Here is a 27,533-nt window from a genome sequence, read left to right as displayed (position 1 = left end):
AGAAATTTCTCAGCAACCATTGGATGATTTTAGAACACGAGTTGGTGTTATTCTCTCCTTTGTGATCTTCATACTGCTGTGCACAGCAGCTTTTTACTGCAGGAAGAAATTTTCTAAAGGTAGATTATTAATTCTGGTCAGTGAAAGGGAAGAACATAGAACATCGAACACTACAGCACAGTCCGGGCATTTGGCCCATGATGTTGTGTTCACTTTTCAGCCTACCCCAAGATCAATCTAACTCTTCCCTCCCACATAGCTCTCTATTTTTCTTTCATGCAATGGACATCTAAGAGTCTCTAATTTCAATAATGTATCTGCCTCTACCACCATCCCTGGCAGAGTGTTTGTTCCATATATTTACCACTTTGTGTGCAAGTAAAAACCTACCACCAACAGACAAACCCCCTACAAATTCCTACAATCACTTAAAAAGTATTTGTCTCAAATTAGCCATTGCTGCCCTGGGAAAAAGGTGCTGGCTGTCTACTCGATCTACACCTCTTATATACTTCTACCAAGTTCAAAGTAAATTTATTATCGAAGTACACATATATCTTATGTACAACCTTGAGATCCTTTTCTTCCGGGCATACACAGTAAATCCAAGAAACAAAACAGAATCAATGAAACAACACATATAACAACATGGACAAACAACCAACGTGTAAAAGACAAAAACTGTGCAAACAGAAATGAAATAAATAATTACATAAAGTCGAGAACAAGAGATAAAGAGTCCTTGAAAGTGGCTCCATAGGTTATGGAACAGTTCAGGGAAGTTGTAAGGAAATAGAGGTACTGCTCTGCTTTCTTTGTAATTGTATTTACATGCTGGGTGAAGGACAGGTCCTCTGAAATGATAACACTGAGGAATTTAGAGTTGCTGACACTCATTCTCATGAATAAAGTCACCTCTCATTCTTCTTTGCTCCAAAGTGAAAAGTCCTAGCTTGCTCAACTTTTCCTTATAAGACCTGCACTCTAGTGTAGTCAGCATCCTGGTAATTCTCCTCTGCACCCTCTCTAAAGCTTCCATTTCCTTCCTGGGACAAGACAACCAGACTGAACACAATACTCCAAGTGCGGTCTAACCAGTGTTTTATGGAACTGAAACATTATCCTGTGGTTCATGAAATCAATCTTCCAAATAATGAAGGCCAACACAACATACACCTTGACCACCCTATCAACTTGCATGATAACTCTAAAGGGTCTATGCATGTGCAGCCCTAGATCCCTCTATTCATCAATACTGTTAAAAGTCCTGCCATTAGCATTGTACCTTGCCTTCAAGTTTGACCTTCCCAAGAGAATCACTTGACACATTTCTAATTGACTTCCATTTGCCACTTCTCAGTCCATCAGTCAAGCCCAATATTCTGTCAATGTCCTATTGTAATCTACGAGAACCTTCTACCCTATCCACAACACCACCAATCATGTAATTTGAAAATTTACTAACCCAACCTATTTTCTTATCCAAGTCATCGATGAAAATCACAAAGAGTAGGGGTCCCATAACAGGTCCCCGGAATTCCACTTGTTACCAATCTTCAGGGAGAAGACATTCCATCTACAACCACCATCTGACTTTTATAGGGAAGCCAATTCAGAATCCATACAGGCAAGTTTTCCTAGATCACTTCTCTCCTTGCATTTCTGAAAGAGCCTACCATGGGGAACCTTTTTTGGTGCCGTACTAAATCTATAAACACCAAATCCATCACTCCAACTTCATCAATTTGTTTTGTCACTTCCTCAAAAATGTCACTCAGGTTCATGAGGCATGACCTCCTCTTCACAAAGCTACACTGATTGTCCCAAGTCAGACTATGCTACTTCAAAGGCACTAAAACTGGTGTTACATAGCAGTTATTGAAGGTTCTGTTCTCCATTCCATTCAATAAAGACCCATTCACACTTTTACCAATCTGTCTTTCTCCATTCCAACTTTAGCCAGGGTTAGACTGCAGCACCCACCACACTTAACTGAGTGACCATTTTTCATAAGAGTCTAAAGAGCATCAATCATAAGCAACATAATGTAAAAATGGCCATTGTTGACCCCAGTCCTGTTCTCTCTCAATACCATCACTTATTCACTACAGAATATAAGCAATTTAACAGCAAAATATCTCAACATGGACAGAATTATAATGAAATCTGACACTGATCTAAAGATGGAGACAATATCCCATGCGAAGAAATAACTGGTCCAAAGTGGTGGATATTGAGAGGTATTGGAAGGAAAGAAAGAGAGAGGGTTAAGAAGCTGGTAAGAATAAAATCTGTAATAAATGTGTACCAAAAGACAAGGGTGGAGGAAGCAAAAGGATTCCAGCAAGTTGCAGGGTCTTAAAAAGAGAGAAATACAAGTTCAGGAAACTACCTAAGTGCATGGATAACAAATGCAAGGCATTGCTTAAAAATGAACTATTTAGATCAGCAAGGAGTAATGACTGAATGGGATTTGGCACACTTAACATAAAAACTTTGAAACATAGAACATAGGGTACAAATATGCCATCCAGCCATTTGGGCTTGTGTCACCATTTAACATGATCATGGATGATCATTCACTTCAGTATCCTGACTTCCCTTTTCTCTTGATCCTTTTAAACCAGGGGTTCACAACCTGGAGCCACAGACTCCTTGGTTAATGGTAGGTGTCCCTGGCATAAAAAGAGTTGGGAACCCCTGCTCTATACATCTACCTGCCCTCTTGAATATATTTAATGGTTTGGCCTCTACTCCCTCCTGTGTGTATAATTTTCCCAATCTCGGTATTGTGTACACCATATCTTGAGCCATGACCCCTTCTTCTGCACTCCTCAGCCTCTATTTAATCCTGTTAGTTTTTTTGTGTGTGTGGCTTTTAGGAAATCCAACTTCATTCTTCTGAATTAAATTTGATATTTACCTAACTGACCCAATCTCCCTGCATACAATAGTCATTTAATCTCAGGAATCTCTCTATTAAACACTTATTCACTCCACCCATGACAAGCAGGTTCTTTCTCACATAAGGAGACCAAAACTCCAGTTGGGCTTTCACCAAGATGACAACATTGCTTTTGCAATGACAATCATCTAATTTGAATACTTGCTTGCTTCAACTATCAACGTACAAAAGGCACCCATTGAAACACATTTCCTTTTTCCAATTTATCATTGCTTAGATAATAATCTGCCTCACACACTAAATGCTGGTGGAGCGCAGCAGGCCAGGCAGCGTCTATAGGAAGAAGTACAGTCGACATTTCGTGCCAAGACCCTTCATCAGGACTAACTGAAAGAAGAGATAGTAAGAGATATGAAAGGGGGAGGGGGAGATCCGAAATGATAGGAGAAGGCAGGATGGGGAAAACTAAAGCTAAAGAAAGTTGATTGAATAAAGGGATACACAGCTGGAGAAGGGTGAGGATCATGGGACGGGAGGTCTAGGGAGAAAGAAAGGGGGAGGGGGGCACCAGAGGGAGATGGAGAGCAGGCAAGGGGTGATTGTGAGAGGGAAAGAGAGAAAAGAAAGGGGGGAAAATAAATATATAAATAAGGGATGGGGTAAGAAGAGGAGGAGGAAGTTAGAGAAATCAATGTTCATACCATTAGGTTGAAGGCTACCCAGACAGAATATAAGGTGTTGTTCCTCCAACCTGAGTGTGGCTTCATCCTGACAGTAGAGGAGGCAATGGATAGATATACCAGAATGGGAATGGGACGTGAAATTAAAATGTGTGCTTTCTCTGGTGGACAGAGCAAAGGTGTTCTCTGCATCGGGTCTCACCGATATATAGAAGGTCGCACTGGGAGCACTGGATGCAGTATAACACACCAGCCAACTCACAGGTGAAGTGTCATCTCACCTGGAAGGACTATCTGGGGCCCTGTATGGTGGTGAGGGAGGAAGTGTAAGGACAGGTGTAGCACTTGTTCTGCTTACAAGGGTAAGTGCCAGGAAGGAGATCAGTGGGAAGGGATGGGGACGAATGGACAAGGGAGTCACGTAGGGAGCGATCCCTGTGGAAAGCAGAAAGAGGGGGGAAGGAAAGATGTGCTTGGTGGTAGGATCTCGTTGGAGATGGTGGAAGTTACAGAGAATTATATGTTGGACCTGGAGGCTGTTGGGGTGGTAGGTGAGGACAAGGGGAACCCTATCCCTAGTGGGGTGGTGGGAGGATGGGTGAGAGCAGATGTGTGTGAAATGGGAGAGATGCATTTGAGAGCAGAGTTGATGGTGGAGGAAGGGAATCCCATTTATTTAAAAAAGGAAAACATCTGGTTCGTCCTGGAATGAAAAGCCTCATACTGAGAGCAGGTGTGGTGGAGACAGAGGAATTACGAGAAGGGGATGGCATTTTTGCAAGTGACAGGGTGGAAAGAGGAATAGTCCAGGTACTTGTGAGAGTCTGTAAGCTTATAGTAGACATCAGTAGATAAGCTGTCTCCAGAGATAGAGACAGAAAGATCAAGAAAGGGGAGGGAGGTGTCAGAAATAGACATCAGTAGATGAGCAATAATCTGCCTTTCAGTTTTCAGAAACAAAACAGATACCTTCACATTGATTCACATCAAAGTGCATTAGCTTTGAATTTGCCCACTGAGCACATTTTGAGGTTAAAAATGGCAGAGAGGTTCAGCAGCAAACAAAGTGTGATATGGTTCATGGTTAAGTATTAAATCACATAATGTTGTTTCAAGAAACATCTTTTCAGATTGAATATAATGCTAATTTTACCTGAAATATTAATGTTGTCATTTTCTCAAAAGCATGCATCAGGAAACAACCTAAATTTTGTAGGTATGTAACTTTCAAGAATATCTTTACAATTCCTAAAAGGAAGGGTTATTTTACCTGTAAATAGAGTACAGAATAGTATAGTGTGGGATCAGGCACTTTGACCTACAATGGCCATAATGAAAATGAAATATTTCCATCTGCCTGTACCTGGTCTATACCCCTCCAGTTCCTGTCTGTTTATGTGACTGTATAAACGCCTCTTGAACATTACCATTCTGTTTGTTCCAAGTTCCTGCCACACACTCTGTATAAGAAATGCCTTGTAAATCTCCTTTAAATTTTTCCGTCTCACCTTAAAGCTGTGCTGTTTCGTATTTAATATTTCCACCTGGAACAAGATTCTGTCAACTACGTCTGTGCCTCTCATAATGTACGATGCTTCTATCTGGTCAGCCCTCAGCCTCTTGTGCTTAGGCAAAAACAATCCAAGTTTGTCCAACTTCCCCTTACAGTGAATACTCTTTAATTCATCAACAGATGATGAAGAAAATAGAATATCTGTATCAAGTTAATTCTCAAAAAAAGAGCCAGATTCTGTCATCAATCTGCTCTTGTCAATCAACATAATTATTCATGTGAATTTGCAAAATCACTATTGTCAATATATTTTCACCGGATTCCTGTGTTGATAACTCACTGTTTAATCAGCTATTCATGCTTTTCTTTGTGCATCCAAATAATGAATTGAAATCTGAACTGAAAGATATCAACAGAAAAATTTAAGAGAATTTTCCGAGAAGCATACAGGATGAAACCTGACTTTCTGAAGATTACGATCAAGGCACAGAACAGCTGAAGTCAATTATTAAAATAAATCCTTTCTGTTAACTTAACTTTGTGGAAATGTAATAAGCCTTTAATAATTAACTTTTAAAATAAAAAAAACTCCAAATTCCAGAGAGTATTCAGAATGATTTTACTGTAATGGCAGGTTTTTCAGTCAGAAAATTAATTAATCATTGATTAGGGCAAGCCACTGTTTTGCTTTACTCCTTGGAGCGAGAGAGTATGAGAAGTGACTTGATAGAGATGATGAGAGGCATTGATCATGTGGATAGTCAGAGGCTTTTACCCAAGGCTGAAATGACTAGCATGAGAGGGCACAATTTTAAGGTGCTTGGCAGTTGGTGCAGAGGAGATGTCTGGTAAGTTTTTTACGCAGAGAGTGGTGAGTGCGTGGAATGGGCAGCCGGCAACGGTTGTGGAGTTGGATACGATAGGGTCTTTTAAGAGACTCCTGGATAGGTACATGAAGCTTAGAAAAATAGAGGGCTATGGGTACCTGTAGGTAGTTTCTAAAGTAAGTACATGTTCAGCACAGCCTTGTGGGCTGAAGAGCCTGTATTGTGCTGGTTTTCTATGTTTCTATGTTTTTCTATGTTAACCATGGGAGTGCCCAATATTATATTGATGGATTTAGGGAGGGATAGGCTTCTATGCTCTTAAAGTCTGGGCACAGAAACATTCATTCATTAGGTTTCAATAGGTACATATAATGTCAGAGAAATGTATACAGTATACATCCTGAAATTTTTTGTTTGCAAACGACCCCAAAAACAGAGGAGTACCCTGAACACTGAATGAATAAATGAATGAAGAAAAAAATGCAGTTCATGTCAGCATTTAGGAAGGGTCAGAACTTCTCTTGACCTGTCCCCATCGTCCATCCCATACATTGCTGAAGAGCAGCAAGTGAGAATGCAGGGGTACACACATGGTGCAGTTGACTTTGTCTTGATGAAGGTGTTTGAGTTTTCAAGGCTAGATATCAATTTTGATGTGTAAACATATAACTATACCGAACTATCTGTTCACACCCAATATAGTGACATACACTTAATGACCCCTTTATTAAGTACACCCGCTCATTAATGTAAATATTTTCACAGTCAATTGTGCAACTGCAATGCAAAGTCCTGTTCAGACCGAACGTTAAAATGGAGAAGAGATGTGATCTAGGTGCCTTTGAGCGTGGAATGATTGTTGGTGCTAGACAGAGTGGCTTTGGGTATCTCAGAAACCGCTGATCCCCTGGGCTTTGCATGCACATCAAAACATTATAGAAAATAGAAAACTTTATAAAAAATCCAGTGAGCAGCAGTTTAGTGGGTGAAAATGCTTTGTTAATGAGAGAGGTCAGAGGAGAATGGCCAGACTGGTTCAAGCTGACAGGAAGGTGACAGTAACTCAAATAAACAATGTGTTCCAACAGTGGTTTACAGAACTACTGATCCCACAACACATCAAACCTTGAAGCTGATGGGCTGGAGCAGCAAAAGACCACAAAAATACACTCAGTGGTCACTTCATCAGGTACCGGAGATACCTTATAAAGAAGCAATGGGGAGTTAGTCTTGTATATTGATTGTTGATATTGATCAACTGCTTTCATTGTACTAACTCAAAATTAAAATCTTATTCTTTTGAGTTTTGAGAGATTCTCCCACCAGCCCCCTCCCTTAAAGTTTGCTGGAAGCGAATATAAGGCCTGTTCAGTCTACAGCTTTGTTTGTTTGTGTGTGGCTCACTTAACCAAAGAACAACAAAGAACAAGGAACAATACAGCACAGTACAGGCCATTCAGCCCACAATGTTTTGCTGACCCTTTGCCCGCCTCCCATATAACCCCCCCACCTTAAATTCCTCCATATACCTGTCTAGAAGTCTCTTAAATCTCTGATCATATTGCATACTCTCTAAACCAGGTAGAATCCTGGTAAGCCTTCTCTGTACCCTTTCCAATTCTTCCACATCCTTCTTATAGTGAGGTGTCCAGAACTGGACACAGTATTCCAAGTATGACCTAATCAGAGTTTCATAGAGCTGCATCATTACCCCGAGACTCTTAAACTCTATGCCTCAACTTATGAAAGCTAACACTCCATAAGCTGTCTTAACTACCCTATCTACCTGTGAGGCAACCTTCAGGGATCTGTGGACTTGTAACCCCAGATCCCTCTGCTCCTCCACACTCCCAAGTATCCTGCCATTTACTTTGTACTCTGCCTTGGAGTTTGTTCTTCCAAAGTGTTCCACTTCACACTTCTCTGGGTTGAACTCCATCTGCCACTTCTCAGCCCACTTCTGCATCCTATCAATGTCTCTCTGCAATCTTCGACAATCCTCAACATTATCCACAACACCACCAACTCTTGTGTCATCTGCAAACTTGCCAACCCACCCTTCTACTCCCACATCCAGGTCGTTAATAAAAATCACGTAAAGTAGAAGTCCAGAACCGATCCTTGTGGGATACCACTTGTCATAACCCTCCAATCCAAATGTACTCCCTCCATCAGAACCCTCTGCTTTCTGCAGGCAGGCCAATTCTGAACCCACCTGGCCAAAATTCCCTGGATCCCATGCCTTCTGACTTTCTGAATAAGCCTACCATGTAGTACCTTGTCAAATGCCTTATGAAAATCCATGTAAATCACATCCACTGCACTACCCTCATCTATATGCCTGGTCACCTCCTCAAAGAACTTGATCAGGCTTGTTAGACATGATCTTCCCTTCACAAAGCCATACTGACTGTCTCTGATCAGATCATGGTTTTCTAAATGCCCACAGATTCTATCTCTAAGAATCTTTTCCAACAGCTTTCCCACCACAGATGTAAGGCTCATTGGTCTACGATTACCCGGACTATCTCTACTACCTTTTTGAACAAGGAGACAACATTCACCTCCCTTCAATCCTCCGGTACCATTCCTGTGGACAATGAGGACATAAAGATCCTAGCCAGAGGCTCAGCAATCTCTACCCTTGCCTCATGGAGCAGCCTGGGGAATATTCCGTCAGGCCCTGTAGACTTATCCATCCTAATGTATTTTAACAACTCCAACACATCTTCTCCCTTAATGTCAACATGCTCCAGAACATCAACCTCACTCATATTGTCCTCATGGTCATCAAGTTCCCTCTCATTTGTGAATACTGAAGAGATGTATTCATTGAGGACCTCGCTCACTTCCACAGCCTCCAGGCACATCTTCCTACCATTATCTCTAATAGGTCCTATCTTCATTCCTGTCAACCTTTTGTAGGGTTTTCCTTTACCCTACTCGCCAAGGCTTCCTCATGCCCCCTTCTTGCTCTCCTCAGTCCCTTCTTAAGCTCCTTTTTTGCTACCCTATATTTCTCAATAGACTCATCTGACCCTTGCTTCCTAAACCTTATGTATGCTGCCTTCTTCTATCTGACTAGATTCTCCACCTCACTGGTCACCCATGGTTCCTTCACCCTACCATACTTAATCTTCCTCACCGGGACAAATTTATCCCTAACATCCTGCAAGAGATCCCTAAACATCAACCACATGTCTATAGTACATTACCCTGCAAAAACATCATCCCAATTCACACCCACAATTTCTAGCCTTATAGCCTCATAATTTGCTCTTCCCCACTTAAAAATTTTCTTGTCCTCTCTGATTCTATCCTTTTCCATGATAATGTTCAAGGCCAGGGAGCGGCGGTCACTGTCCCCCAAATGCTCACCCACTGAGAGATATGTGACTTGTTCATTACCTAAATACTAGATCTAGTATGGCATTCCCCCTCGTCGGCTTGTCAACATACTGTGACAGGAATTCATCCTGGATGCACTTGACAAACTCTGCCCCGTCTAAACCATTGGAACTAATCAGGTGCCAATCAATATTAGGGAAGTTAAAGTCACCCGTGATAACAACCCTGTTATTTTTGCAGCATTCCAAAATCTACCTCCCAATCTGCTCCTTGGTATCCCTGCTGCTACCAGGGGACTTATAGAGTACTCCCAATAGAGTAACTGCTCCCTTCCTGTTCCTGACTTCCACCCATACTGACTCAAAAGAGGATCCTGCTACATTACCCACCCTTTTGTAGATGTAACAGTGTCCCTGACCAGTAATCCCACTCTCCTCCCATTTCCCCCCCTCTATCCCTTTAAAAGCACTGAAATCCAGGAATATTGAGAATCCATTCCTGCCCTGGTGCCAGCTAAGTCTCTGTAATGGCCACTACATCATAATTCAAGTATGTATCCAAGCTCTCAGTTCATCACCTTTGTTCCTAATGCTTCTTGCATTGAAGTGCATGCACCTTAGTCCTGACAAAGGGTCTCGGCCTGAAACATTGACAGTGCCTATAGATGCTGCCTGGCCTGCTGCGTTCCACCAGCATTTTGCGTGTGTAGCCCTTCTACCTTACAACCTTTACACTCTTTATTCTGTTTCTCTTTCCTCAAAGCCTCTTTATATGCCAGATCTGGCTTTATTCCATGCACTATACTTGCAGATCTCGCATGACATTTATCCTCCTCCACCTCACTATCTGCTCTAACACTCTGGCTCCCCTCCCCCTGCAAATCTAGTTTAACCCCCCCACCCCCCTAGCAGCACTAGCAAACCTTCCCGTAAGGCTGTTAGTCCCCCTCCAGTTCAGGTGCAACCCATCCTGTCGGAACAGGTCCCACCTTCCCTGGAACAAGGCCCAATTGTCCAGCAACATGAAGCCCTCCCTCCTGCACCAACTCCTTAGCCACGTATTTAGCTGCACAATCTTCCTATTTCTGGCCTCTCAAACAAGTTTCCTTGCCAGTACAGATCATCGGTGCAATCCAAAACAACGCTCAGAATGTGGAAATGATGATTTTGTGATCGTTATGAATTCAAATATTTGCGATGTCAGTCCACAATATTAATTGACGTTGACGAAGAAAACTAAAATAAAAACTGGAAGATGGACTTTAGACAATGTCCCTGGAATGTCACCGGAGCGGTGTAATAAGGAGCAAGTCCGGCTGGGGACAGTATACTTCTTACAAGAAAGGGTTGGGTTTGCTGAAATTACATTCCCGGGTATTTCCCGCATTAGTTTCGGTTTTCGCAGCACACCATTGACCTCCATTTCGTAAGACACTTTTCCGAGTGAGCTGCTGGTGAAGAGGCCGCGGGTTACCTGCAAGTTTAACAGCCGTTCAACTTTAAAAAGTTGCATGTCAGGCATAAATCTTCGATACAGTAGTTATTTTTGGAATTGAAACTCGGTATCGCCACCATCGTCCTCGCCATTCAGATTGAAACAGAAAGCAAGGAAGTTGAAAGTCCAGGAAACAGAAGTCCCCAGACCGCCGAATCGATACGAATTTCGCAGGCTGTCGGGGGGACAGCGTGAGGCGCGTTGGTAAACTCGGCTCCGCGGTTCCTCCACAGGTGATTGCAGACTCTTGCAGCTTTCTCAAGTGGATCGAAATGGCAAATCCGGTTGCCCGCTGTAGATTCCAACACTTGGTTGTTGCTTTAGTTCTACTGGTTTTCTGTGTTTGTATTAACACTTTGATCCAGGCAGCGAATGTCCGCAGTCGCGGAGAGTCTGCTAAACGTAGAGCAAACTAGAAACCCAGTGGGTTACTTGTACGAGGTTTTCTGATTGATCAAACATATATAGCAATCGAATGTAGTTGATGCAATCTACCTTTTTGTAACCTACTTGGAATTTACATTATATGAAATTCCTGGCAAACATCCGATTTCTGATCTTTAAACATTTATTGTATATTGTGTTTAAATCGGCAGGCAGATGAAGGGAATACTGGAAATGGATTTAAACCTACAGATATATTTTTACTTGGTGCTGTGTGCAAACGTTTACTCTGCACAGGGTAAGTAGTAAATCGTTTTTCAGTCACTAGTTCATTCAACACTGACGATAGTAATGGAAGATGATGGGATGTATTGTTTTGCAGAGTTCGTGACTTTGAAGTGCGAGGAGACGGTGACGGGAATATTGAACGAGGACACGATATTGCCATGCAACCTGACAACATCAAAGCCAAGTAAACTCCTGGACATTGAATTGAGAAAAGATGGAGATGATACTCTAGTTTTTAAGTTTGATGGAAGTCATAATCCCAGGAAAGCTCAGGATCGAATTAAATTACTTTCTCCGGATCAACAAAATGTATCGCTGGTACTTCAAAAAACACAACTTTCAGATAGTGGGAAATATAATTATTATTTGGAAACAAATCTGGGATATAAGGACGTTAACATCGTTTTAGTGGTTAAAGGTGAGTAACAGTATACTTTCCTTGGTTTTTTCCATTTCAAAAACTGGTTCACTCTAACTGACGTAAAATGCAGTTTTACTTCCCCAAAACACCTTTGTTTTGCGTTTATTATTACAAAAATAGACATTTATGAAAAAAAGGATAGAAAGTTACAGTAGGTAAATAAATATTGTATGAGAGTTTTATCTGTAAAAACAAAGAATACCTTTGCATTCATATAACAGGTTTTAAATCTCCAGAATGTCCCAAATCATATCACTTTCACTGAAGCCAACCCCCCCCCCCCCCCCATATTAGTAAACTCACCAGGTAACTGGTAGGGTGAAAGTATCCATTCATGGTGGATGACTGTACTACTGAGTAGATAACCTACTTTTGGTGTTGTTGCATCAACATATGCTGGCAAGGATCCCTTGGCATTAATGCTGAGAATTAACTGATATCTCTCCATAGTAGCAGCATACCCCAAAGGCAGTGGTTGCCCCTGTGCTGCACCAAGAGTGTCCTCGAGGAATCTGTACCCAGGGCTTTGCAGCTTAAAGCTGGTGTAAGCATAGCAGAATCCATTCAAAGGAATGAAAAATGTCTCCTGGGATGGTTATATTTTCCTTAATTAGTTGTTTAGCATAGGTATGAAGTTCAGTTTTTCAATACAATAATATTTATACCTTGATGAATGTTTATGAAAGTGAAAGCCTCTGAGGCAGAGCTCAGGGTTTCACTGGTTGCTGTATCTATTCTGTGAGAACTGCTGACTACCTGTGCTGTGACAGCAATTGGGTTGCGTTCAGCCATTATTAAGTGTTAAGAGCTTTGATTTTCAAGGGCCATGCTGGAATACTATGGCAGCGATGGCAGATTTTGGAATAATGAAAGATTCACTAATATTATCGAATAATACAATGCTCTCGTTTTAGCTCCCTACAGTTTGCCAAAACTGGCCTTAGTTAATTTGGCAGAAATGACCAAGGTGGTCACTTGTGAAACAACTGGATATCCTTCCGCTCAGATTCATTGGACCGTTAATGGGAAAAACCTCACACTCAGCTCAGAAACCAAAAGAAAAGAAACTGCTCAAGGACTGATCTCTATGACCAGCACACTTCCAATTATAACGTCAGAAACTGACCAGGAGCATAACTACACTTGTGCTGTGTGGAATGAGGCAGAGCATAAATATGAAGCCAGGAACAATATCTCAAGTATGTTCATAATCTTCTGTTTCATGATTAGGAAAGTGATTGTTTAACTAATTGCTACAATATTGCTGGTTCTCAATGCTGCCAACTTGGTATATTTGGATTTCCAGAAGAACTTTGAGTGGGTGTAACAAAGCAAATTATACCATATGTCACAAGATGCAATATACTGGCCTAGTCTGAATATTGGGATATGGACAAAAAAATTAGAAATATGCTGGTGATTTTCAGTCTGGGAGGCATGACAAATGGGATACTGCAGTGATCAGTCTTAGCTAGAAAAAGTTGGAAGGACTTAATGGTTGAAGTAGCATGTGTAAGAAAAATGGCCAATTGATATCTCAGGTTTAGCCTCTCCATCTGGACTGAAAGAGGAGAGATATAAACCATTACAAGGTGAACAGAAGGGCTGGAACAAGAGCTAGCAGGTGATAGGTGAATTCAGGTCAGGCTGACTTAGAGGCAGATGTGGAATCAAAGGGGGAAGGTACAGAGAGCAGTTGGGAGTGGTGGGGGAGGGAAACAATTGAATATATGAACATAAAAAATAGAAACATAATCATGTCATCTGGCCTGTCAGGCCTGCTCCACCATTAACTCATGTTAAATTGAAAGCTGTTGGTGTTTAGAGCAATGTACACATCAATTAACACAAATCACTGAAATTTAATTTCCATATGATGCAATAAGTAGGAAGCCAGATTATTTATTAGGTTTTAATTGCATGATGATTTAACTTCAAGAATGGGGCCATCTTGCTCCAATTATTGAGGGCCCTGGTGAGTCAACATTTGGCATACTATTTGCCTATGGGTTTGCAGTAGAGAGACTGGAGCAATGGGCAACCAGGTTAATTCCTAGAATAGGGGTTTTGACCTATGCTCCCTTAAATAAAAAAAAATCTGTGTTGATCTCATTGGAAGGTACAAGATTATCACGCTTCCTCACATGTTGTTGATATTCCCTGGTTGAAGTGTCTGGACACAGCTTCAGTTTCAAAATTCAGTTGAATGAAAGTGAATTGTTTCCATTAAATGCTCCTGTTAGAACATATAATGATATTCCTTTTTGAATTGTTAATACATTTAGATATTTCGGTATTATAATTACTAAACAATATAAAGATCTTTATAAAGCTAATATAATTCCTCTAGTAGACTCCATGAAATTACAATTTTCTAGATGGAATCCACTTACTCTTTTTTTAATAGGTCATATCCATGCTGTGAAAATGATGATTTTATCTAGATTTTTATATATTTTCCATAATTTACCTATCTTTTTTAATACATTTTTATGATCAAATTGACTCTCTTATTTCTTTTAATTGGAACAATGAGAGACCAAGAATTAACAAATACCATTTACAAAAACCCAAAAAAGATGGTGGACTTACACTTCCTAATTTAAGACTGTATTATTAGTCTGTGAGTATTAGACAATTATGTTTTTGGTTATCTCGATAAGAGCCAAAAACCACTTTGGGTTGATTTGGAATTAAAAGCTGTTAAACAATTTCATTTAACTTCAATATTAAGAACTTCATTACCTTTACAGCTCTCTAAAATTCCAAATTTAAATTTTTTCCCGCTTATTAAACAATCTTTACGGATTTGGATTCAATTTCGTAATTTTTAAAAGTTTAAACAATTTAAGTGTTCTAGTTTTTTTATATCGAAACTTTTCATTTAAACCTTCAATAACCGACCCCATTTTTCTCCAATGGAAAAATAAAGGGATCTGTTCTTTTACAGATTTATTTGGTAATGGTTGATTGATGACTTTTGAAGAGTTAATTAACAAATACTCTCTCGCTCATACACAATTTTTGCAATATTTTCAGGTTAGACATTTTTTACAACAATATTTACCTAAGTTCCCATATTTACAAGAATCTGATTTGTTGGATACCATTTTGTAATTGAATCTCTTAGTGAAAGGTTCCATTAGCAGAATTTATTATTTACTCTTGTTACAAAAAGAGAACCTATCACTAAAGATTAAACAAGATTGGGACAGGGAACATAATATGATATTTGTGAATGAAGATTGGGTTCGAATTTTGAAAAATGTAAATTTTTCTATATGTGCCAATCACTGTTTAATTTGATTTAAAATTGTCCATGATTGTCCGTGATTATTTAACAAAGGAGAGACTAACTAAAATATTTCCTATTGTAGATAGTTACTGTGATAGGTATAAAACTGAAGTAGCTACTTTGTCACATATGTTCTGGTCATGTTCTTCATTAAAACTGTTTTGGAAATCTTTATTTTCTACAATCTCTAAAGCTTTGAAAATTAATTTACAGCCTAATAGACTAACTGTTCTATTTGGAATAGTTGCATATCATATTCAGGGTATTTCATCTTCAGATCAACATGTAATTGCATTTGTTACATTGTTGGCAAGAAGGGCTATTTTATTAAAATGGAAAGATATCTCTTCCCATACATTAATTGAATGGTTTTCTCAAGTAAGGTTGTCTCTCAGCTTGGAAAAAATTAGAAGTAGAACTTTTGAACTTCGATTTGATTTTGAGAGAAGATGGGACACTTTTGCCAAATATTATCATTTAATTTGAATTATTCTACATGGTTTCCTTCCAATTTTATTATCTTTAAAAAAAATGTGAATTGGCGGTTGATGACTTTTTTCTACATATCTCGATGATGGTTAATCGTATTGCTTCTGGGGGTTGATTCCTAATAGTGCTTTTTTTGTAGTTTAATAGGGGTTCTTTTTTCCCTTTTTTCTATATATAATTTCTTTTTCATTTTTATATATTACGATTAGATTTTTTTCTTCAGCTCTATTAATTGTATACATATTAATTTGTTGGTTTTATATTATTCTATAGTTGTTGAAGATTATACATTAATAAAAAGATTCTAAAAATGAAAATGAAACAAAATTCAGTACTGTCCTTCCATGACCCAGATGAAAAGAAGGATTTCATCAAAAGCCAGTTAATCTACCCATGGAGAATGCAGAAGTTGAGTGGCCAAATATTGTCAAGATTGAGATAAATAGAAGTTTGGGTATTTAGAGATATATGGAAAGTGTATGAAAATATAGCTGAGATATAAGCCACAATCTCATTGAATGATAGGGAAGTTAATATTTTTTGGATATCCCAATCATTTTTCTTTTTCTTACATTTGTTATGCATTAGAGGCTCTATTTAGCTCTTGAGGGTGTTTGTTCCAGGGTGGTTATGGGATTCACAGTTTTGCTTGGAGAACAACATGACTGATTTTTAAAAATTGTGGTGTGTATAAGCAAATGACATCAATTTTCTTATAAAGATTGATGATGAAATTTATGGCTTTTTCTGTTTTTTTTAGTTTCAAATGTGAATCCATTAATTAATAATGAACATATTGAAGAAAAAAAGAGCAAATCCCTCACAGCAGTAGGTATTGTTGTTGGAGGTCTTGCAGCTGGAATATTCCTCCTGGGTCTTTTGAAACTCTGGAGAAGGCGCCAACCAGGTACAAAATTTCAGCCAACTTCTCAACCCTTGTAATTCAAAGTATTAATCACTGGTGTAAAATTATGCATAGATAACCATTGATTAATCTGAAATACTTAAGACTTTAATGATTGCCAATTGTTATGATCTATAGCTGGCTGGTCAAAATTGTTAGCAGGGCTGTGTATGTATTTGTGCATTTGCCTTCCAAACACAAGCAGATTTGAAGTCCTGTCTGCAGTGGATGTTTACAGGGATAGGTAGATAAAGTACCAATATAAACCATGCTAAATTATTTAACCAATTAATCCAGATCCTGGCCTCAGAATGTGCAGATCTTTTCACCATATTCACACTTCCATCTAAAGACTCACCAGATGAGTCACCCTGGAAAGCTCTGATTTACCTTCTGCAGGGTCTGATTCTGTTATCAAACTACCATCATGTACAGTGCACCAAGTATTGATGGAGTATTGGGTAAAGCAAATGGTGCTGGAGAGAGCATTCTATAAAAAAGAAAAGAAGGTTTTAAAAACATAATTTATGTGTGACATTATGGAGCCATTGGTCCTACACTACCAGGCTCAGGAACAGTTATTACCCTTGAACCATCAAACTCCGGAGCAGTGAGGATATCTTCGCACACCTCAACACTGAACTGATTCCACAACTCTACAGCTCATGTTCTCAATATTATTTATTACTTTTTTTGCATTTGCAAGGTTTGCCTTCTTTTGCACATTGGTTGTCTGACCACCTTTCTGTGTAGATTTTTACTGCTTCTGTCGTATCTCCTTGTGTCGACTGTGAGTCCCCACAGGAAAATGAATCTCATGCTAGTAGTACATATGGTGACAGTACGTACTTTAATAATAAAGTTTTAACTTTTGAACTTTGACTTGCTGGCCTTCATTGCATTGAGTAAGTGTTTCTGTGTGTTTTAGCAGTTAATTGAGTGACTTGCCAGTAACTAGGATAGTTAAGGTAACAACATTGGAAAGTTGTCAGATGAAATAAAGCCAGACTAATTAAGAGTAGTGTGTTTTCTTTGTTAAAGGACATGAATAAGCAAGTTGTTTTTTTTCCACAATATTCTAAAGGAGATTGAATCTTAAGCAAACACACAGAACGCTGGAAGAACTCCGTAAGTTAGGCGGCATATGTGGAAAAGTGTAAACAGTTGACATTTGTGACTGAGACCATTCTTTAGGGCTGTGAAGGAAGGGGGGGAAGACACCAGAAAATAAATGTGGTGAGGGGGGAGGTGAAAGAGGCTAGCAGGAAAGTGATAGGTGAAGCCAGGTGGATGGGAAGGGTCGAGGCTGGAGAAGAAAGAATCTGAAGGGGGAAAATGGACCATTGGAGAAAGCGAAGGAGGAGTGGAACCAGAATAGGCAGGTGGGAAGAAGTGAAAGATCAGAATGGGGAGTAGATAGAGATAAATCTTAATGCTTACAGTTACTGGCAGCAGGCATACTTATTAAACTACGCTCAACTACCCATATTGCAAGGCTAGGATTTGAATTAATTTCACCTGGATTATTTATTACTTGAGACAATTAAACTGATCGATTGGTAACATAATTTCCAACTGAGAGGGAGTGACATATTATTTGTAGACTGGTCCCAGTCTCAAAATTGTATCAATTTTGCATCCCATTACTGCTGGAAATACCTGAATATTACAGAAAATGTCAGAATTCATTATTACTGTCATTGTTACTACTCTTAGTATGCATGATTAGGAGATTAACAAAAATAAGGAAAATAATTTGGATTATTTTTACATCAAGAAATATTAATTTACTTCAAATTACTGTAACATAAATAACAATAATTTATTTTCTTTTGTATTTAGTTCGACAGTTCGTTGAAGAAGCAGGAAATCAAATGGTAGGTTTGATTTCAAACGTTGACTTATTTTTAGCCACACTCATCATGATTTTCAAAATTTATTTGTTCTTCTTTAACAGCTTAAAAAATTTACTCAGGTTTGAAGACTGCCCCGCTAACTTCGAACTTACATCGAGGAATCATCATTTGTGATATGATGTCTGATCTGTCTGATGTTCTGTTGTGCAACTGTGAAACTTCAACATCCTTCACAAAGAACTATGACATTCCTCTGTAATAATTTTTGCTTTCAAGTTGTGCTTTTAATAATCTCAGTTCTTGGGTAAAATAAGAACACAGTTTTAACTCGGGCACTTTGTTGAACTCTTCACCATTGCTTTTATCTGAAGTTAATGGCTTCACATATTGATTATTAGTGCTTTGATAAATCTCATCAGTGAGATCAGTCTTGAGTGTCAAGGAGCGACACTGTTTTACACCTGAAATACTAAGTCTGTACAAAATCACTATAAGGCAATGAAAAGAGCAAAAGCTCTTAAGCTTAGTTGCACTTTGAAAGTTTGCTTCCTGTTGAATGAATCCATTATGCCATTCTTCCACTGAGCTGTACTTCTCAGGAACTAAAACAGTGAAATGTGATATGTAGTCAGCTTCAGTCGAAAATAGAAGCAGAAGGAGCATTATGTAAGTAGAATACTACACATATTTGCCATTTGTAATGTATGTATGGAGAAGGAAAACTGCTTTTAAACCTCCGCTGTCTGGTGGCCATACTTACTCATGGGAAAGTCTTCGCGAGTAAACCCCGAGGAAGAAATCCAGAGCCCGGGTCCCTTAGGCAGTTTGATGATGTTTGCAGCTTCACTCTGGCAACTCTGCGATGACACTGGTGCCAAGTTGTATCGGCACTTGCCCTTCCCTTGGGTTACATCAGTGACATGGAGAGGGGGAACCCACTGCATGGGCAACAGCCGGTTCTTCAAATCTTCCGGCCCAGGCTTGCACCCTGGAAAGGACACAACCCACCAGAGGTGCAAACCCATGATCTCCTGAGATCAACGGTTGTCTATTATTATAACATATCAATTGTGCAAGTTATAGTTTTTTGCACTTTGTCTTTTTATTCAAATGCAGTGAACCCATGTGCAATATTATAGATTATAATTTGATCAGTCGTCTTTTCTATGTTTTTAAGGATTAGAATATCTAAATTTACTTTGAAAATTTCTGCTTATTTTATAAGTATTTCTACTTTAATTTGTTTTATGTACATAGCCCAGTTACAAAGCTGATTTGATATTTTTAGATGTATTTTATACGAATTATTTTGTAAAATTTACATTGTTCTTCTTTTCTTCCTAAAAGTATTTAGATACATTAACCATTTCTAATGTCTTACTATCCTACACTATCGCTTATGTGAGCCATGCCAATGAATGTGAGCTGGCTGTAACAATGTAAGGTTTTAAAATCGAACCGTAATATTTGGTGACAGCAACTTTAAAGTACATCAGTCCTCTAGCGGATCCTCATAAAAATACTATTCAGTTCAAGTGAGTAATTAAAACAAAATGAAAATTAAGTGTCATTTGCTTTATTTTTATTGTCAGAAGAGTGAAAACCATAGAACCATAGAACATTACCGCACAGAAACAGGCCTTTTGGCCCTTCTTGGCTGTGCCGAACCATTTTTCTGCCTAGTCTCACTGACCTGCACCTGGGTAATATCCCTTCAAACCCCTCTCATCCATATACCTGTCCAAGTTTTTCTTAAATGTCAAAAGTGAGCCCGTATTCACTACTTCATCTGGCAGCTCATTCCACACTCCCATTACTCTCTGCGTGAAGAAACCCCCCCAATGTTCCCTTTAAACTTTTCCCCCTTCACCCTTAACCCATAGCCTCTGGATTTTTTTTCTCCCCTGGCCTCAGTGGAAAAAGCCTGCTTGCATTCACTCTATCTATACCCATCATAATTTTACACACCTCTATCAAATCTCCCCTCATTCTCCTATGCTCCAGGGAATAAAGTCCTAACCTATTCAACTTTTCTCTGTAACTCTGTTTCTCAAGACCCGGCAACATCCTTGTAAACCTTCTCTGCACTCTTTCAACCTTATTAATATCTTCCTGTAATTAGGTGACCAAAAGCTGTGGGATTTTAAAAAATTGTTTTGTAAAGTGATTAGCAATGTTACTGACCTAATTTGGGAAATAAATTTAACCTTTGACTTCTTTTTCTCCATTGTGTGATTCCTTTGCCAACAGATTGAACCACATGATCTTCTATGAGTCCCAGCCCAAAGGCTTTCAGCCCATTCATCTGTGGTCCTGTGCCTTAAATGTAAAGTGCTAGTTGTACAATCAATAGAATTCAGTTCTCAAACATCCTATGTGGAATTTGTATTCAGTGACTCTAGATTAATAATCTTGGTTTTTGCATTATTAGCCCGGTATCATCGCTGACTAACTGGAATCTGACAACTCACTCTCATTCCTCAATCACACTTTATATAATTGTGCACAAGAAGAACAGTTCAGCTCCTGTCACTAAACTGTTCTGAAGTTCGAACAAGGAGATGCCATTTTTATACGCAAATTGACTCATGACTCGTGGCAGATATTGATTCAATATAAACTTAGTGTGCTTCTAAATTCTATCATTTGCATATTTAAGTACCAATCATAATACATATTTCAGTTATTAATAACCAATTAAATACATGTGCTAAAGGCCAATAGTACGTGAGATATTAGTGAAATAAGTGTGCAATATTCACTGTGTCCTAAAATCCTCCGTTTGCATCTTCATCACATGTTGGTCACCTTGGTCCCCAGGCTTGAACAGAAAGTCTGTGCAAAGGAGAGTCAGGCTTCCAAGGGCCATTTTCAGTCTGGGTGACTGCAGTTTGTGTCAGTTTATCATATTAATTCTTACCTTTCTGAACTTCCACATTCTGTGCTATCAGTGCCCCATTTTAACCCTTGCCTTGCTGCAATTTCCACACTGAAACATCCACAATGGGATTTATATTTAGTGTCTCCAGATTAATAATCCAGACCCTTGGATTACTCCTTTAGTGTTACAACCATATTATATTCCATTACCTTTGATTACCTTTCTGATGATATATTTCACAGCAGAAAAGTGACATGCTTTCCGGAAAAAACTTTCAACACACCAGGTTGTCTGTAGAGTACAATAAGACCATTATTTTTAGCAGTTTATGTTATGTGTGTGCGTGTGTGGTATGATTTTACAATATTGATAGGGATTCAGAATTACTGTATAAAAACAGGCATTAATAGCTACTGCAGAATACTCTGTTTCTTGACAACATGATGGTAGGTGGGAGTGTGAGCACATCCTCCCCCGAATCACTGTTCAGCCACTCTCAGAAACATCCTACACTCCATTAATGCATTGTGATAACTATTCACTGGACAGATCAACAAAATGCTTATTCTGGCAAGAATATTGCTAACCTCAATTTCTAAATGTAGAAGAAATCCCTGTAGAGCTCAAATCAACAAACTTTGTCCATCTGCAGTTGTGTAATAAAGGATAATAATACCTCAAAATTAGACAACAGATACAGAAACTGTCCATGTCAATAATGCCATATCAAGACAATTAGTAAAGATAAATACAGAACAACTTTGAAGATAGAAATAGTAAGGAGTGAATGAGAAGACACAACCTTTATTTGTTTTTGATTATTGTATTTGAGTTGCATTGTTAGCTGGAGATAATTTCTCTTTGGTATGGAGAAGAGACCCACAGTTCAGAGTAGTAATAATTAGCGATAACCCTTTCAGAAAAGAAACTAAAGTAGTTCAGCAAACTAGTCTTTTGAAATATAATATTCTGTCACCTCTCTTGATTGACATGCCATTAGATAATAAACAGGTGAGATTTAAGATCTTGACATGATATAGAACAAATAGAACTAAATATCATCACATTTCTCATTCGACTAGGCTCTATTACCCTTTGATTCTTATGCTTCGTTCCCTGATGTTTGCTTTCTTTGATCTCTACTCCCAAGCGCTTCCTTTCTATTGGTTCTGTTTGTCCTCCACTCCCCATTTCTACCCTTGAATCCCTTCTTCTCTGCTGTCCACTCCTTCCCCTCACCTTTGATTCCTTCTGTCCTTCCACTTGCAATACCCCTCCAATCCTCTCCCCGCTTTAATCTCCTGTGCTCTTGCCATCAATCTCCTTTTCACTCCTCCCAGTTCCTTCTTTATTCTCATCTGACCCCTTCTCCTTCCCCCTCTCATTCTTTCGCTCTCTAGTCCAATTCTCATTCACTTCCCTCTGATTCCAGTTCCTCATTTCTCCACTCCCCTCATCCCTTCTTCTCTGCCATGGATTATTTGACCTTTCTTCTACACAGTCCCTTTGCTTCCCCTCCTCTTCGAACATCACATTTCTCTTTCTGTTTTCAAGTAAGAAACAAGCTGATGAAAATTGTGACATTAAAAAATACTCTCTGGCTACTCACCATTCATGCATTGTGCACAGATTGGACTGCAGTTCAGTCCTTTAAGATACTGACTTCATCTGTAATCTGTAAATCTGCTCACTGCCAGGGGGAAATTTGTTGGTTGGCTGTGACATGGGTTCATTGCACCACTGGTTTATTTGGCTGCACTGGTCTCTCACTCCACCTAGTGTGCAGGACTAGATGAACTGCAGTCAATATGAGGAAATATCCCTTTGCTGAAATTAAAAGTAAGTGCTGAATTAAATTCACAAATGCTGTTAATTCATGGTTCAGAGTTAGAAGTTCACCATTACAGACAACACAAAACATACAATATTGTCCTGGTGGTGAATACGGCTCCTTTTCCAAACTATTTCTTGCGAGTCAAAGATACAGACCAGTCTATGAGCAAAACACAAAAATTACCAGAGGATCTCCATAGGTCAGGCAGCATCAATGGAGGGGAATAAACATCATAATTGTGGACTGAGACTCTTTATCAGGACTGGAAAGAAAAGGGTAAGAGGTCAGAATTAGGTGGAGGAGAGGGAGCAGAAGCTGGCAGGTGATAGGTGAAGCCAGGTGAGGGGGGGATGAGGTGTGAAGCTGCCAGGTGATAGGTGAAGAAAGATGAGGGGGAATGAGGTGTGAAGCTGCCAGGTGATAGGTGAAGCCAGGTGAGGGGGACTAAAGTGTGAAGCTGGCAGGTGATAGGTGAAGCCAGGTGAGGGGGACTAAAGTGTGAAGCTGCCAGGTGATAGGTGAAGCCAGGTGAGGGGGACTAAAGTGTGAAGCTGCCAGGTGATAGGTGAAGCCAGGTGAGGGGAATGAGATGTGAAGCTGGCAGGTGATAGGGAGAAAAAGTAAAGGGCTGAAAAAGAAGGAATTTCATAGGAGAGATCCAAGGGAGAAAGGGAAGAAGCAGGGGCACAAGAGAGGGGTGTTAAGCAAGGGATGAGAAAAGAAGGGGTAAGAGAGAGCCAGAATGGGAATAGAATAAGAGAGAAGGAGGAGGGGGAAGAAATTAGCAGGTTAGAGAAATGGTGTTCTCATCATCAGGTTGGAGGCTACCCAGATGGAATATGAGGAGCTGCTCTTCCAACCTGACTGTGGCCTCATTGTCAATGTAGAGGAGGTCATGGACTGATATGTTGGAATGGGAATAGGAAGTAGAATTTAGATCTATGGCCAATGGGAAATCCCACCTGTTGTGGTGGGTGAAGCAAGGGTATTCAATTAAACAGAGCACCAATCTACACAGGCCTCATAGATGTAGAAGAGGCGGCACCAGGAACACCAGATACAGCAGATGAATCCAGACAATTATGATGAAGTGTTGTCTCACCTGGACGGACTGTTTGGGGCCCTGAATGTTGGTGACGGAGGAAGTGAAGGGGCAGGTGTAGAACTTCTGCCACTTGCAGGGATAAGTGCCTGGAGAAGGATGAGTGGACAATGGAGTCACCTAGAGAGCAAAATCTGCACCCTACTGAAAACAGAATGGGGGCAGGTAGAGAAAGACATGCTTAGTGAAGATGGCAGATGTTAAAGAGAATGATGTTTTGGATGCGGAGACTCATGGGATTATAGGTAAGGATTAGGCGAGAGGGTATGTCCAGGAAATAGAGGAGATACGGATAAAGGCAGCATCAATTGTTGAGGAAATGAAACCCCATTCTTTGAAAGAGGAGGAAATCTCAGATGTTCTGGAATGGAAAGCCTTATCCTGAGAAGAGGGAGCAGGGTTAAGGGTATTTGGAAAAGGGAATAGTATTTTTACAAGTGACTGGTTGAAAAAAGGGATACACAAGATAGCTGTGAGACTCAATAGCTTTATAAGTTAAATTAGCAGATAATGTGCTTCCAGAGAGATTGAGAAAGGAGAGAGAGCGTCAGCAATACACCAAGTAAATTTAAGAGCAGAGTTGAAGCTGGGGATAAAGTTGAAGAAATTGATGATGCAGCTCCAAGTTGTTAATGTGGTGCAGAAAGTGTTGGGAAGCAATACCAGTGTAGGCTTGGAGTATAGACTGTTCCAAGCAGCTGATGAAAAGGTAGGCATAGTTCCAGGTCCAGCATTGGGAAAATGGTCTAATCATTATACCATTTGTGGGGTTAAACACACAGACTCTGCAGATACAGCACATTCAGATTACCAACTTAGATTAATTATGTAGAAAGAAGATTAGAATTCCTCTCACATTTGAGCACAGGAAGGATGTGTGCTGTAAAGAGTGCAGAAGAAAGTCACCTTGATGTTGCTTGGAATAGAGTGTTGTAGAGCAATGATGAGACTGGATGGCGATTTACAAAATTAACAGGGATGAAATGTCAAGTCTCTTTCTTTTCTCAAGGCAGGAGATTCGAGAACTAGAGGACATATTTTCGGTGAGAGCAGATGAAATTTAAATGAGTTTGAAAGGGTAACCTTTCACACAGAGTGTGGTGACTATCTGGACTGATCTGCTGGAGGAAGTGGCAGAGGAATATACAATGTTTAAAAGGGCTTTAGAAGAGTATTTGGATTGTAAAGGCATTGAGGGAGAAGGGCCTAATGCAGGCAAGAAAGGATTAGCTTTGATGGGCACCACAGTCATGGTGGACAAAGTCCATTTTAGAGCTGTATGATTCTATGACTCTACAGTTCCGAACCACACACACACAATTGAAGTACTTTCTTTCAGCTATGTTGACTAACTGAAGCCCCATTTGCTCTCTCCAGTGGGTATGAAACTTCCAAGAAGAGTAGGCCCACTAGTCTCTTGCCCTTCTCTCAAAGTTACTAAACCAAATCAATGCTAACATCATAGGCACAATTCTGCCAACTGGAGGCCAAAGAACCACAATGGCCTTCCCTTTGAAGGCCAGTTTTCTGATTGACAGGCTGATATCCTAATACCCTCATGAAACCTGGAAAACACACTTATGCCACAGAAGCAAACAGAGTAAGGTGTTCATACGGTTATTAAGTCTGATTAGGAAAATAAATGGAAATGGAGTTCAAATTCAGAGCTATATTTAACAACTGTGCACTTAGGCCAATGGATATGAGCTTCTATAAGGACTATGTGTGTCTATGTAAAGAGATTTATCATTTGAGGTCAAATCTTACAAAGTAATTATTTAAAATTCAAACAATTATTGAATGGTTTAATGAAAATAGGGTGGCAAAGTAAAGTTTGCTTTAAGTGAGAATCAGATTTAATATTGTTGGTTTCTGGCAGCAGTACATTACAATGTTTAATAATAATAAAAGAAAAACTATAAATCACATTAAAGGATATGTATTATAAAATTATAGTGCTAAAAGAGAGCAAACAAATTAAAAATATAGTGAGGGCAGAGAGAAAGAACTTGTTCTTGAAATATTTAGTATGTGCCTTTAGGGCTTACCTCCTCCTTGACAAGAAGGCATCTTTGGTGACATACCAAGCTCCCTCAAACTGCAAAAACTGGAACCTTTTTAAAAATAGGAGTGAGCCTCTGGTATTCACAGGGAATTATCCAATACTTTCAACACATCAAACTGCTGAAATTCAGGAAACAAACCAGATTTATAACACAATGGATCTCAGTTCCATTCTGGATCCATTGTCTTAAAATTCTGTTACTTCCGCTGAATTACAAAAAGGTTTCTGTGCTACCTCAAGGCAGCTCCCAAGGGTGCAATAAGCGTGACTTAGATGGATGAGGGTGGTAAGTGACATGGTAACCTGCCGTCCTTTCAATTTCCCTTCCAAATCACATTCTATCTTGAATTGAAAATGCATCGCTATGCCTTCCTCATTGCTGGATACACAATTTCTCACTCAGCAGCTTTATGACAACAGTTTTACTGCACGGTCTTGGCAATTCGGAAACAATAGCTCAGCAGCAGCTCTTCATGAACAATCAGAAGCAAGGATAAACTCAGCCTTGCTTGGATCCTATCAATGCATTTTCAATCATGTTGTGCTTTTGAAAGAACAACAGCTGAGTGAACTTGTAAGTTGAAACATGAGTAAATATTGCCCTGAAATTTAAGGTTGACAAAGCAAGCAAGAACTTGCCTTATTTTCAGTCACTTTGTGGAAACTTTCAGAAATGGAAACATCTTCAAAACATGCTTGCCAGCTCTTAACAAAACAACAATGGTTTGCATACTTCATATAATATTCTGGAACCCCACCCCCCCATATAATTGAAGAATAACTGATTTTGCCAGAAGTAAGGGAAGTTCTGAGTGTGGTTTCACATAAGTCACCGCATCAAATAATTAAAGCGATTCCACTTGCCAACACTGTTCAAAGACAAATACATGAAATGGCTGAGAAAGTGGAAGACATATTAGGCAATATGCTTATGGTATTAGAATTTGCTCTGCAGTTGGATGAGTAAACTTCACCAGGCAATGAATCGTTGCTTCTTGGTTTCGTTTGTGTCAAAGAAGATTAAAGCTTGGTTCATGAGTTGTTATTTCCAAGGGGATAAGAAACAGAAAGGAAGGAGTCAATATTTCAGGGTGTTGAACACTTTTCAAAGAGAAGGACATTCTGCTCACCAACATTCTTGCTTGTGCAACGGATGGGGAAGCATCACTGACAGGACAACACCATGGAATTATTACTTTCTTGAGGAATATTTACCTAACGTATTTACCATTCACTGTGTAATTTAT

The 27,533-nt window shown here is 39.5% G+C and overlaps 2 protein-coding genes across 4 annotated transcripts in view; both read left to right on the top strand.

Moving 5' to 3' along the window:
• LOC132380102 (butyrophilin subfamily 1 member A1-like) overlaps nucleotides 1-27,533 on the top strand; it is a 94,284-nt gene that overhangs the window by 11,211 nt on the left and 55,540 nt on the right. The window lies entirely within an intron of this gene.
• On the top strand, nucleotides 5,769-20,621 carry LOC132380098 (hemicentin-1-like). Of its 3 annotated transcripts, none has more exons than XM_059948663.1 (7): nucleotides 5,769-5,946; nucleotides 11,364-11,449; nucleotides 11,534-11,857; nucleotides 12,775-13,059; nucleotides 16,405-16,551; nucleotides 18,391-18,425; nucleotides 18,506-20,621. In XM_059948663.1, the coding sequence occupies exons 1-7, from the start codon at nucleotides 5,810-5,812 to the stop codon at nucleotides 18,527-18,529; spliced, it is 1,038 nt and encodes a 345-aa protein (XP_059804646.1). In that variant the 5' UTR covers nucleotides 5,769-5,809; the 3' UTR covers nucleotides 18,530-20,621. The 3 variants fall into 3 exon arrangements, with proteins under 3 accessions (XP_059804646.1, XP_059804647.1, XP_059804649.1); XM_059948664.1 differs by lacking the exon at nucleotides 5,769-5,946 and adding an exon at nucleotides 10,274-11,000; XM_059948666.1 differs by lacking the exon at nucleotides 5,769-5,946 and adding an exon at nucleotides 10,387-10,971.

The sequence above is a fragment of the Hypanus sabinus genome, chromosome 23 (genome assembly GCF_030144855.1).
Source record: "Hypanus sabinus isolate sHypSab1 chromosome 23, sHypSab1.hap1, whole genome shotgun sequence".
NCBI lineage: Eukaryota > Metazoa > Chordata > Chondrichthyes > Myliobatiformes > Dasyatidae > Hypanus > Hypanus sabinus.
The sequence above is the reverse complement of the archived record's forward strand: the minus strand, read 5'-3'. Positions and strand labels throughout refer to the sequence as shown.

Coding starts and splice junctions, on each gene's coding strand:
- LOC132380098 (XM_059948663.1), top strand. CDS start 5,810: ATGAGAAGTGACTTGATAGAGATGATGAGAGGCATTGATCATGTGGAT. Junction 11,450..11,533: donor AAACGTTTACTCTGCACAGG/GTAAGTAGTAAA, acceptor ATTGTTTTGCAG/AGTTCGTGACTTTGAAGTGC. Junction 11,858..12,774: donor CATCGTTTTAGTGGTTAAAG/GTGAGTAACAGT, acceptor CTCTCGTTTTAG/CTCCCTACAGTTTGCCAAAA.